General features: G+C 43.3%; 1 protein-coding gene across 1 annotated transcript; it reads right to left on the reverse strand.

Annotated features, from left to right (window-relative positions):
• Nucleotides 1-9,656: 9,656 nt before the first annotated feature.
• LOC115116141 (oligodendrocyte transcription factor 2-like) lies at nt 9,657-11,800 on the reverse strand. The gene is made up of 2 exons (XM_029644631.2): nt 11,710-11,800; nt 9,657-11,393 (listed from the first exon to the last, which is right to left on the reverse strand). Exon 2 carries the CDS (start codon nt 11,356-11,358, stop codon nt 10,558-10,560), a length of 801 nt encoding a protein of 266 aa, XP_029500491.1. The 5' UTR covers nt 11,359-11,393; nt 11,710-11,800; the 3' UTR covers nt 9,657-10,557.
• Between the last annotated feature and the right edge of the window lie 2,271 nt (nt 11,801-14,071).

Raw genomic sequence — 14,071 nt, forward strand, 5'->3', positions numbered from 1 at the left:
GTTTAGGCTTAGGGTTAGGGTTAGGGTCAGGGTCAGGGTTAGGGTCAAGATCAGGGTTAGGGTTAGGGTTAGGGTTAGGGTTAGGTTTAGGGTGAGATGGAGATGAGGAGGGTACTCATCTCGTCAGTGTGTGTGTGTGTGTGGGGGTTAGGGTTAGGGTTAGGGTTAGGGGGAGGGCCTGCAGCCCTGACCAACCCTGGCTGTATTTTCCCCTCCTGTCCCTCTGCCTGCCACCATGGACACCCCAACACCCCCCTGTCCCACCATGGACACCCCAACACCCCCTGTCCCACCATGGACAGCCCAACACCCCCCTGTCCCACCATGGACACCCCAACACCCCCTGTCCCACCATGGACAGCCCAACACCTCCCTGTCCCACCATGGACACCCCAACACCCCCCTGTCCCACCATGGACACCCCAACACCTCACTGTCCCACCATGGACACCCCAACACCTCACTGTCCCACCATGGACACCCCAACACCCCCCTGTCCCACTGCACCCCTCTGGGAGCAGGTCCAGGCTCTGTGTCTCCCTCCCAGGAGTCACTTTGATGTTAAATCCCATCCTGGCTGTGTCCTCTTTCATTAAGCCAGCCCCACTCTGCTCTGCTCGAGTTCTGCTTTTCTCTTGCTCTGTTCTGTTCTGCTCGGCCGGTCATGAATATCCAAAGGTCTGTTTACTTGACAGGATTATCCTCCCTTTCAAAGACATGGGGACAATTCTTCAGCCACACAACAAATAAAAGAAGAGAAGTCTCTCTCTCAATGGAGATTCTCTAGCTTTATTTCTTTCCCCTGACTGTCCTTTACTCTGTCTGCTCCCTCGCTCTAACTCTGTCTGCTCCCTCGCTCTCACTCTGTCTGCTCCCTCGCTCTCACTCTGTCTGCTCCCTCGCTCTAACTCTGTCTGCTCCCTCGCTCTCACTCTGTCTGCTCCCTCGCTCTCACTCTGTCTGCTCCCTCGCTCTAACTCTGTCTGCTCCCTCGCTCTCACTCTGTCTGCTCCCTCGCTCTCACTCTGTCTGCTCCCTCGCTCTCACTCTGTCTGCTCCCTCGCTCGCACACTGTCTGCTCCCTCGCTCTCACTCTGTCTGCTCCCTCGCTCTCACTCTGTCTGCTCCCTCGCTCTCACTCTGTCTGCTCCCTCGCTCTCACTCTGTCTGCTCCCTCGCTCTCACTCTGTCTGCTCCCTCGCTCTCACTCTGTCTTCTCCCTCGCTCGCACACTGTCTGCTCCCTCGCTCTCACTCTGTCTGCTCCCTCGCTCTCACTCTGTCTGCTCCCTCGCTCTCACTCTGTCTTCTCCCTCGCTCTCACTCTGTCTGCTCCCTCGCTCTCACTCTGTCTGCTCCCTCGCTCTCACTCTGTCTGCTACCTCGCTCGCACACTGTCTGCTCCCTCGCTCTCACTCTGTCTGCTCCCTCGCTCTCACTCTGTCTGCTCCCTCGCTCTCACTCTGTCTGCTCCCTCGCTCTCACTCTGTCTTTGTCCGTCTGTCCCTTTTAGTAAACACATTGATCCACCCAGTCTGTGAGTTCATCTGCTTCACTTCATAGACTCCTTTCACCTCTCTCTCACAAGCACCTCTTCTTCAAAGCCATTACCCTTCTGTCTTACACTGAAATTGCTGTTGATGTTCATATGTCCACTGGTCTCTGAGACAGACAGTATCAACCATTCGCTTGTCTATTGGGTTTGGGTGTAATACATGTATTTCACTTCACAAGTTCTGAGGTAGACACATGATCTGTAAATCCTTGACTCGGGCAGTATATGCTGCCGTTGAGTTTGATATCATCTTGCAAGGTGGAAGGATTCCAGACAATTCATATCAAACTTATTGAGGAGCATACTATGCCATCAATAGTGCAACTGTAATCAGCCATTCCCTATTCACAGGTCTGCATTCTCTGTGTCTGTCACACTGTAGCCTAGTCTCTATATATCAGTCCAGAGAGGTGTTTTGTTTTCCGTAAGGATGAACAGATGAACTGAAATAAACATCGGTCCCCAGGCAGGGAGCGGTCTCAGATGATTCCCCTTAACGACCTCATAACGCTCAATTCATTGGCCGCTGACGCCTTGCCCTCCTCCTCAGAGCTTTACACAGCTAAGACCTGACCTGTTGTCTGACTCTTGCTACTGATGCACTTCTCTTCACATTCTATTTGGTTATTTCTCCCCCTCTATTATATTATCCCTCTCTTATCCTCTCCTTTCTTATCCTCTCCTCTCTTATCCTCTCCTCTCTTATCCTCTCCTCTCTTATCCTCTCCTCTCTTATCCTCTCTTATCCTCTCCTCTCTTATCCTCTCCTCTCTTATCCTCTCCTCTCTTATCCTCTCCTCTCTTATCCTCTCCTCTCTTATCCTCTCCTCTCTTATCCTCTCCTCTCTTATCCTCTCCTTTCTTATCCTCTCCTCTCTTATCCTCTCCTCTCTTATCCTCTCCTTTCTTATCCTCTCCTTTCTTATCCTCTCCTCTCTTATCCTCTCATCTCTTATTCTCTCCCTCTCTTGTCCTTTTCTCTCTTATCCTTTCCCTCTCTAATCCTCTCCCTCTCTTATTCTCTCCCTCTCTAATCCTCTCCTCTCTTATCCTGTCCGGCTCTTACCCTTTCCCTCTCATATCCCCTCCTCTCTAATCCACTCCCTCTCTTATCCTCTCCTCTCTAAATCTCTCCCTCTCATCTCTTATCCTCTCCCTCTCTTATCCTATCCTCTCGAATCCTCTCACCTCTTTTCCTCTCCTCTCTAATTCTCTCCCTCTCTTATCCTCTCATCTCTTATTCTCTCCCTCTCTTATCCTTGCCTCTCTAATCCTCTCATCTCTTATTCTCTCCTTCTCTTATCCTTTCCCTCTCTTATCCTCTCTTATCCTACCCTACCCTATCCTCTCCCTCTCTTATCCTTTCCCTCTCTTATCCTCTCTTATCCTCTCCTATCCTCTCCCGCTCTTATCCTTTCCCTCTCTTATCCTCTCCTCTCTAATTCTCTCCCTCTCTTATTCTCTCCCTTTCTTACCCTTTCCCTCTCTTATACCCTCCTCTCTTATCCTCTCCTCTCTTATCCCTTCTCTATTATACCAGTCTGTCTCTGCTCTTTCTGTACTCAGCAGCAGTTTTGATGCATCTCTTCAATACCTTCATCATGATCCTATGGGCGGTTTAACAAAACGCAATGGGCCTATTTGAAACGTTGTACATCTGTGCAGTGTTTTGGGAGGTTTAAGTCCAGTGGATGTAAGACCAACTCATCATGCCTCCTCGTCCTAACCCTCACTATTTCACCCCTCCTAACCCTCATTATATCACCCCTCCTAACCCTCATTATATCACCCCTCCTAAACCTCACTATTTCACCCCTCCTAACCCTCATTATATCACCCCTCCTAACCCTCATTATATCACCCCTCCTAAACCTCACTACATAACACCATATGAGTATTCGAACTATCAACATCTCATTCTGGGAGTTTAGGATCAAGTTTAGGATCAAGTTTAGGATCGAGTTTAGGATCGAGTTTAGGATCGAGTTTAGGATCGAGTTTAGGATCAAGTTTCAGGATCGAGTTTAGGATCGAGTTTAGGATCGAGTTTAGGATCGAGTTTAGGATCGAGTTTAGGATCGAGTTTAGGATTGAGTTTAGGATCAAGTTTAGGATCGAGTTTAGGATCGAGTTTAGGATCGAGTTTAGGATCGAGTTTAGGATCGAGTTTAGGATCGAGTTTAGGATCGAGTTTAGGATCGAGTTTAGGATCAAGTTTAGGATCAAGGAATCTGTCGCCATGGAACCAGCTATGGATAAGGATCTGTTGAATCAGCTTTCTGGGGTAAATCACTCTGGCACTAAACAAGCATCTTTATATCTTTAAATTATTCATGTATACAGGTCCATGTGGTGTAATGACGGTTCTACTATCAGGGTCGTGTGGTGTAATAACGGTTCTACTATCAGGGTCGTGTCGTGTAATAACGGTTCTACTATCAGGGTCGTGTCGTGTAATAACGGTTCTACTATCAGGGTCGTGTGGTGTAATAACGGTTCTACTATCAGGGTCGTGTCGTGTAATAACGGTTCTACTATCAGGGTCGTGTGGTGTAATAACGGTTCTACTATCAGGGTCGTGTGGTGTAATAACGGTTCTACTATCAGGGTCGTGTGGTGTAATGACGGTTCTACTATCAGGGTCGTGTGGTGTAATAACGGTTCCACTATCAGGGTCGTGTGGTGTAATAACGGTTCTACTATCAGGGTCCTGTCGTGTAATAACGGTTCTACTATCAGGGTCGTGTGGTGTAATGACGGTTCTACTATCAGGGTCGTGTGGTGTAATAACGGTTCTACTATCAGGGTCGTGTGGTGTAATGACGGTTCTACTATCAGGGTCGTGTGGTGTAATAACGGTTCTACTATCAGGGTCGTGTGGTGTAATAACGGTTCTACTATCAGGGTCGTGTCGTGTAATAACGGTTTAGCTATTTATTCATGTTCAACTAGTACTGTAAGATTTGCATTCTTTAAATACATACATTATACTACCCTAATAATAAGACATGCAAGAAACATAATTAGATATTTACCATTATTGCAGCAACCTACATGTATGTTGAACTATTATGTATGTTAGGCCTGCTGTATGTTAGGCATGCTGTATGTTAGGCCTGCTGTATGTTAGGTCTGCTGTATGTTAGGCCTGCTGTATGTTAGGCCTGCTGTATGTTAGGTCTGCTGTATGTTAGGCATACTGTATGTTAGGCCTGCTGTATGTTAGGCCTGCTGTATGTTAGGCCTGCTGTATGTTAGGTCTGCTGTATGTTAGGCCTGCTGTATGTTAGGCCTGCTGTATGTTAGGCCTGCTGTATGTTAGGCATGCTGTATGTTAGGCCTGCTGTATGTTAGGCCTGCTGTATGTTAGGCCTGCTGTATGTTAGGCATACTGTATGTTAGGCCTGCTGTATGTTAGGCCTGCTGTATGTTAGGCCTGCTGTATGTTAGGCCTACTGTATGTTAGGCCTGCTGTATGTTAGGCCTGCTGTATGTTAGGCCTACTGTATGTTGAGCCTGCTGTATGTTAGGCCTGCTGTATGTTAGGCCTGCTGTATGTTAGGCCTGCTGTATGTTAGGCCTACTGTATGTTAGGCCTGCTGTATGTTGGGCCTGCTGTATGTTAGGCCTGCTGTATGTTAGGCCTGCTGTATGTTAGGCATACTGTATGTTAGGCCTGCTGTATGTTGAGCCTGCTGTATGTTAGGCCTGCTGTATGTTAGGCCTGCTGTATGTTAGGCCTGCTGTATGTTAGGCCTACTGTATGTTAGGCCTGCTGTATGTTAGGCATACTGTATGTTAGGCCTGCTGTATGTTGAGCCTGCTGTATGTTGGGCCTGCTGTATGTTGAGCCTACTGTATGTTAGGCCTGCTGTATGTTGAGCCTGCTGTATGTTGGGCCTGCTGTATGTTGAGCCTACTGTATGTTAGGCCTGCTGTATGTTGAGCCTACTGTATGTTAGGCCTGCTGTATGTTGAGCCTACTGTATGTTAGGCCTGCTGTATGTTGAGCCTACTGTATGTTAGGCCTGCTGTATGTTGAGCCTACTGTATGTTAGGCCTGCTGTATGTTGAGCCTACTGTATGTTGAGCCTGCTGTATGTTGAGCCTGCTGTATGTTGAGCCTGCTGTATGTTGGGCCTGCTGTATGTTGGGCCTGCTGTATGTTAGGCCTGCTGTATGTTAGGCCTGCTGTATGTTAGGCCTGCTGTATGTTGAGCCTGCTGTATGTTAGGTCTGCTGTATGTTAGGCCTGCTGTATGTTAGGCCTGCTGTATGTTAGGCCTGCTGTATGTTAGGCCTGCTGTATGTTAGGCCTGCTGTATGTTAGGCCTGCTGTATGTTAGGCCTGCTGTATGTTAGGCCTGCTGTATGTTAGGCCTGCTGTATGTTGAGCCTGCTGTATGTTAGGTCTGCTGTATGTTGAGCCTGCTGTATGTTAGGCCTGCTGTATGTTAGGCCTGCTGTATGTTAGGCCTGCTGTATGTTAGGCCTGCTGTATGTTGAGCCTGCTGTATGTTAGGCCTGCTGTATGTTAGGCCTGCTGTATGTTAGGCCTGCTGTATGTTAGGCCTGCTGTATGTTGAGCCTGCAGTATGTTAGGCCTGCTGTATGTTGAGCCTGCTGTATGTGTAGCCTGCTGTATGTTAGGCCTGCTGTATGTTGAGCCTGCTGTATGTTAGGCCTGCTGTATGTTGAGCCTGCTGTATGTTGAGCCTGCTGTATGTTGAGCCTGCTGTATGTTAGGCCTGCTGTATGTTAGGCCTGCTGTATGTTAGGCCTGCTGTATGTTGAGCCTGCTGTATGTTAGGCCTGCTGTATGTTGAGCCTGCTGTATGTTAGGTTTGTTGCTGTATGTTAGCCTGCTGTATGTTAGGCCTGCTGTATGTTTGTTGTGTGTGTTGTTGTGTGTATGTGTGTGTTTGTGTGTGTGTGTGTGTGTGTGTGTGTGTGTGTGTGTGTGTGTGTGTTTGTTGTGTAATGTGTGTGTTTGTTGTGTAATGTGTGTGTTTGTTGTGTAATGGTGCCTGACTTACTGACAGTATTGTTGGTGTAATGGTGTGTGTTTGTTGGTGTAATGGTGTGTGTTTGTTGGTGTAATGGTGTGTGTTTGTTGGTGTAATGGTGTGTGTTTGTTGGTGTGTTTGTTGGTGTAATGGTGTGTGTTTGTTGGTGTAATGGTGTGTGTTTGTTGGTGTAATGGTGTGTGTTTGTTGGTGTAATGGTGTGTGTTTGTTGGTGTAATGGTGTGTGTTTGTTGGTGTAATGGTGTGTAGATAACTGACTGACAGTATTGTTGGTGTAATGGTGTGTGTTTGTTGGTGTAATGGTGTGTGTTTGTTGGTGTAATGGTGTGTGTTTGTTGGTGTAATGGTGTGTGTTTGTTGGTGTAATGGTGTGTGTTTGTTGGTGTAATGGTGTGTGTTTGTTGGTGTAATGGTGTGTAGATAACTGACTGACAGTAGGTGTCTTTCTGACTCATAATGAAGTGAAAAGGCTGCTCGTTAAGGTGGGAACGAAATAGATGGAATTGTGGTGAGGCAATGGGAGAGAGAGGGTGGGGGGGTTCTATTTAATTTTGAAATGTGATACTTTATAGTCCTCATTAACTCTGTGAGTAATTGCATTTTGCAGGCAACAAATGGGTTCTCAATGGAGGGGCAGGCTGAGATGACCTAAATAACAGATGCAGGTCAAAAAGACATGATCTCAGCATTGTGTCCTGTACAAATTTGATTAACCTCAGTTTGGACTCAATTTGTTCCGTCCAACATGTAACTGTATCCTTTGTTTTAGGCTAGTAGACCTGGCTGAGATGACTCGGGTGGCATCTTCTATGTGCACTAAAAGTTATCTGTCTTCCTGGCCCACAGCGTTGACCTTTTAAGCGGTACCTTTGGGAGAGATAGCAGTAAGTTTGAGGGAGATAGCGGAAGTTCAGGGGTGATAGCGGTAAGTTCAGAGGGTGATAGCAGTAAGTTTGAGGGAGATAGCGGAAGTTCAGGGGGTGATAGCGGTAAGTTCAGAGGGTGATAGCAGTAAATTTGAGGGAGATAGCGGAAGTTCAGAGGGTGATAGCAGTAAGTCAATAAATGTTATTCTTTCTTTTTCTCTATGCAATGTCCTACAAAATCTTCAAGGACTTTTTTTCAGTTTCTTATTCACATCTTTTGAATAATTAAATTGTTAAAAAGAGAGGAAATAAACAAATGCGAACATGAATATTCAAACATCAGGTTCATTCCATATCGTTCCAGCTTCAAAAGCCTTTCGAAAACATTTCAACAGCATGCACAATCTGCTGTGCAGCTGTCGCCGTTTACTAATGTATACCCAGCTATATTCATTTATTCGTAGATATTCTTCAGAACAGAATTTATTCGTATGTCTTAGGGATCGTTTGCCCGCATATTTTGCATAGCTCAAGAATCCAAAAACATTTTCTCTACGTCTTGGTAAGTGCCCCCCCCCTGTCATGTAGTCTCAGAACAAATATCCAAGTGGCCGCATTTTATCAAGACGGTATTTGCTTTTTCAGTTTATCAAAGTATTTAAAAACCTAGAGATGTGGAAGTCCAACTGGATCCATGCCGAAACAATTCAAACAACGCTCGTTACGACAGCAAATGGGCTTTGTGTGACGGCACACGTGGACAAATCAAATCGGTGCCAAAAAAAGTTTAAAAGTCACCCTTATGAGCTAGTCTGAAGGAGAGGCAAAGTCACTGACAAGTGTGTTATGCTCTGAAAAGGTGAAGGTGAAAACTGTAACCTTTAAATAATTATGATAAATCTCATATATACTTCGAATGTAACTTTTATTTATTTGTTTTTGTCTAATTAGTGAGACTAATTGACTTGATTCATAACTTGTAAGGGATGTGTTAACTCTGTGACTTGTCGGGGCCTCGTCCACAACCGGACACCATAAACCAAAGCGGAGCTATTCAGCAATTCTTTCTTGAATCTTCGATGAAATAATAAATTATTCCTCGACGTTCCTGACATTTGTAACTTTTTATAATCATGGCAAATAAATTAGGCATGATGTCACATCTGAACATTTATGACGAAAGGAATCTGGCTTGTGACTCCAAATGCCCAGTTTGCAGTGAATTCCATATGTGGTTTATATTTTTTTTATAATTCTATGAAACGAAATATCAATAAGCTAATAAAAATAAATTTAACGTCAACGTGCTTAGAAGAGTTCGAGAAGTTGAATTTGATTTCTGAATTAGGCTACTGGGATTATAGTAGGCCTATAATGACGTTGCTAACAATAGTGAGAGCTCAAAGTTGAGCAGTCTGGACTAAAATCTACAGGTTGTGGATTTCTTTGTCCTTTAGTTGAATTGAAAGGGGGGGCAGTAAGTCATTGTTCCGAATATATTTCCTACTTCTATTAAAGTGTATTCGTGTTTCTAATTCAAATTATTTTGTACGCAACATAATTTACTAATGGCGTATTGTTTAAACATGGTCTTTAGGTTTGGATAAAATGTCGAAGTGTGCCTTGGTCCATATTTCAAATCGAAAATGTCTTAAACCCTGTATAATCTGTAGTGGTGGTAGGACACTGTAAATAATTAGTCGTGTTTAAGGTGTTTATATTTTTTTGTGAAAATGAATGGTTTGAATTTATTTATTACTGGAATAAGTAAATTGTCTTTGTATCATTTCATTCTTAATATCATATCACGTCTCGTTTTGACTATCAGCTACATCGCAACTTATCCAAACGAAGCTAGGCTTTATTAATTTTATATAATTGCTAAATGAAAATCAAGAAACTAAGTTTTTTTTTTTTTACAAAACTGTGTATGTTGACCCACTATCAGGCTACGCACAGCTTAAAACCTAAGGTGTTTCTGCTTGTCTCAAAATGCCATAAACAATTTAGGATAGAACCAACTGTTCAGCTATTGCTTAGATCCCCCATTTGACGTTTATGTAAATCGTTCACTTAGACGACAATGGCTCTTATTGGGGGTCATTTGGCCTGTGCATGTTTTCCTTAAAATTTACGTGGAACTTTAAGCGTTGGTGTTTTGTTGCAAGAGGATGACATCAATAACAAAATAGGCAACAAAATATGTCATTAAACTTGTTTTATTTAACATTTAAAACCCCAAAATAATCATCGTCATTGATTCATTTGAAATCCCTTTGAAAATAAGTAAATAAATATCATTTAGCACTTTTTTTTTATATATATAAAACATAAAGAAGTGATCGTTCTTGGTGTCGTGCGGTGACTGGCATGCGTGGCAACACACAATGGAAATACAACCATACACAAGAAAACAGCCATCTAGGCTCGGCAGTGACGTCGAAGAGAGAACACTGAAGGGACATATTATACAAGAGGCAGAGGAAGAAGCAGGTGCAACATGGTACCAGCTCTACATGGCTGAAAGCAGACATGCTAACAACGGGGTCAATCCAAACATGAACCAAAAGGCTTGATATAAAATCTCTCCTACTATATAAACAGAATTCTGAATCTACATATTTACAATCTACATTACCAATGTGCTCTCATCCAGTTTGCTAAATCTAAATAGTGTCTTTTAGTTTATTCGGTCTCGGAATGGGCTAGTCATAAAGTTCAATAATGATCAAGAACATTACATTAAATAATGATCAAGAACATAACAAAAGCCATCAGTAATTCCATGTGAATTGTGTATATTCCTGGCAGCCACAATGTAAGAAAGGTTTGCAACCAGTGAATTTATGGCCATTTCTGAATATTAAAATGGGTCTTTAAAGCACATTTTATTAATTACGCTATATACTGTTACAAAATGCTATGTTAGTAGCGCTCTTCCAGTTTTTAGAAAGTAGGGAATTTCTGCTGGCTCAATCCAAAGCTAATTTCAGCAACAGATAAATAACATTAAAAAAGGTGTTTATATGGACTAAGATGCAGGGTGACGTCTACAGCCGAAAGTTATTTTCACTTTTCTCCTGCTCTCGTTCTATGATACGTGTTCCAAGTCATTTGGAGTCACTCGTCAGCCTGGACATGGTGACAGCGCTCATGCCGGACACATGTGGAGGTGGCACCTGGCACATGCTGCACGGACAGGGCATCCCTGCGCCCCAGTGATGGAAACTGCTGCCCAGGGGGCCCGGACCGGCCGAGGGCGCCTTCAGGAGTCCATGGTGGGGTCTGATCGAGGTAAGACCCGTTGCTGAGAGAGAGGCTGCGGTGGAGACCGCAGGGGGAAGAAGTGGGTGGTGCACCGGGTGGGAGGCGTGGGAAACAGTCGGATGGCCGGGCAGTGGCCCAGTGTGCGCCATGGTCCCACAGGCGGAGGGGTGGAAGCTGCTGTGGTGTCCGCTGCCATAGATCTCACTGACCAGTCTCTTCATCTCCTCAAGCGAGTTGCTCAGCATCAAGATGTAGTTTCTCGCCAGGAGGAGAGTGGCGATTTTGGAAAGCTTGCGCACCGAAGGCCCGTGCGCGTAAGGCATAACCTCCCGGAGACCGTCCATGGCGATGTTGAGGTCGTGCATCCTCTTCCGCTCCCGGCTGTTGATTTTCAGTCGCATCCCCTGCAGCTCGTTCTCCGATAGCAGTTTACGGTCCTTCTTTGACAGCATTTTCAGAGTGATATCATCATCATCGTCGGAGAGGCTCCGCATGTCCGCGGGTATCTCCGGTGGAGAGTCGCTCTGTGTGGACGAGACAGTACCGGAGAAGCCTACCATATGCTTCTTCATCGCATGCAGAAACATATCGTGCACTTCGGGGGAGGAAGGTCGGCTAGACACTCGGCTGGTATCGGAGTCCATGATGATGCTCAGGTTTATTCAGACAGCGCAATAGTCTACGGAAGGAAAGTAAACAAACCATTTAGCAATTAGATTTTTTCACAACCACGCTAGCATTACACGTTAAAACAGTGTGAATATTTCCTAATAATATACTTTCAAACTAATTAAATGTTCAATGCTGGAGTAACGAGAAGGTTAACAAACACATCCACGAAAGTTCAGGAGAAGGCTCTTGAACGTTATTTTACTCATGATGGTCATGAGTTCATTCTCAAATTAGGATTTGTATTTTTATGACAGAAATCACAGTTTGCTAAATGCCATAAGCCTACTATCAATATGATCCCGGAGAGCAGACGTAAAACATACCGAGAGATGTAGAGCGCAGCTCGGTGCAGGGAAAAGTGTCGCTGTTGAATCCACTTGTTACTCCCCAATCACAACTGACAGCCCATTTGGCATGCACGAGCACGATGACATGGTTTTATAGCGGACTTAAGTATGAGACGGGGGGGCAAGTCACCAGGACAATGCCATTGATTTTCCGAATGCCTGTCATCCACCAATGAGCTGCTTGCGAACCGGGAGAGGGAGGAGGCTTGGAGGAGTTAGGGGTTCTTCAAATCTGATGTCATTACAAAGAAATTGTAGCTTCGTTTAAAAGAATGAATTAGACACACTCTGCATATGGAATCTTGCGAGGGAATGACATTGTTGAGGCATGTAGATGTTTTAGTGACGGACAAGAAAGAAGTATATGCAAAAAAAAAAAAAAAACATATTGGCCACCAGATCAGGAAATAATTGTAATTATATCAAATAAAAACGTAGGCTTTACCTCAATGAATGGAAAGTTTCATAGCCTATTTTTTTATTTTTTTTTTTGAAAGATTCGACTTTTCGGTGGAAAAATAGAACGAGCTGTTTTATTTCTTAATATTTACACTTTCGCGATATCATCCTGTAGTATTTATATAAGATACCTGACTGAATGTTGATATAACTCCCCGATATCATCGTAGTATTTATATAAGATACCTGACTGAATGTTGATATAACTCCCCGATATCATCGTAGTATTTATATAAGATACCTGTGAATTTATAACTAAGATATCCGTAGTATTTATATAAGATACCTGACTGAATGTTGATATAACTCCCCGATATCATCGTAATATTTTCACCAATCCAGATGTCCTAATCCATGTTATAGGAAATAAACAATACACGAGGATGTTCAAAGACAATATTCGATAACTGTAAAATAATGCAACTTTTCATTATGAAAAGCCGACTGATGAAACATTTGTTTTACTTTTAATTAGCCAACATTTAAGATGATTTGTTTTGCTTGTTCGTTTTCTAAACGATATGCTATAATTCCTCCTACACATTATCATAATTTGACAGGACACTTCGACAATCATTAGTTTTTTTGCTGTGAAATTAAAGCAATATTACAAACTCATTCAGGCTCTTTAATCAACGAATAATGATTAAGCTTTGTGGTGCAATATGCGAGTCTTCTGTCGTTAAACACACGCAACACACAACACACACACACTCCGCCCGCGCCCATTTAAAGGCGCTGATTACGGTTTGAGTTAATGCGGGTGCTTATTGTTTTAACCCGACGACCCCTTGAGCAACCAACAGCTGACGGCGTGAGCCAAGACTCAAGCCCGTTAACGTTAACAAATGAAGCGTGCAAAATTTGATTTTAACGGTTACGATCAGTAACATTTCAATGGGTCCAATATGGACTCACATCAGTGCAGGCCTTTTTGTGTGTGTGGCCAGTCGTTAGAAGAGAGAAAACAAGAGACTCTCTGGCGCTCTGACATAACTGAAGTTGACAAGGTCATTGTCCAAGAAATATGGAACAAGTCATAAATTAGAGGAAAAAGCATGAAACATGAAGTACATAGTATAATAATAATAATAATAATAATAATAATGATAATAATAATGATAATAATAATGATAATAATAATAGTGTCAGTCATTATTTAGCTGCCCCTATTTATTTAAATAAATCCTCAGTGACAAATGTTGTCAGTCAGATAATTGAGTTGTCCTTACACAATGTGGGCTAATCTACCGTGTTGACAGTAATATAACCTAACTATGCTGTATAGTACAATAATGTCACACGATAGTAAACTGACCGTATTATAATGTAAAATAAGTCAATAATCTAGCTACTATGCAGTTATATGGAATTGCATGACGAAAGTATTATATTAAGCTGTGGTATTTTGTGACCCCACTTTAAATACGTGTAATGCACATGTTGAGACCAATTATAATTCAACGCACCTTCTGTAACAATACAATACTCACGCATTGTGTACTTAATTTTTTTGCTCACGGTGCAGAGTAAGTGGCAGGGTAGCCTAGTGGTTAGAGCGTTGGACTAGTAACCGGAAGGTTGCGAGTTCAAACCCCCGAGCTGACAAGGTCGTTCTGCCCCTGAACAAACAATCCACTGTTCCCAGGCCGTCATTGAAAATAAGAATGTGTTCTTAACTGACTTGCCTAGTTAAATAAAGATATTATAAGTGATCACTGGATCTTTTGCTTTTCATATGTCATACGAATTTCCTTTGTCTTCGCAAAACCATTTTAAAACACTTATACAGACCATATGTTCAGTTAACTGAGATATAGCCTAGTTTCTTTAACGTAGTTCGATGAGGAACAAATCCTGACAGTACAAGGCAAACAAA

The sequence above is a fragment of the Oncorhynchus nerka genome, linkage group LG3 (assembly GCF_034236695.1).
Source record: "Oncorhynchus nerka isolate Pitt River linkage group LG3, Oner_Uvic_2.0, whole genome shotgun sequence".
Lineage (NCBI taxonomy): Eukaryota > Metazoa > Chordata > Actinopteri > Salmoniformes > Salmonidae > Oncorhynchus > Oncorhynchus nerka.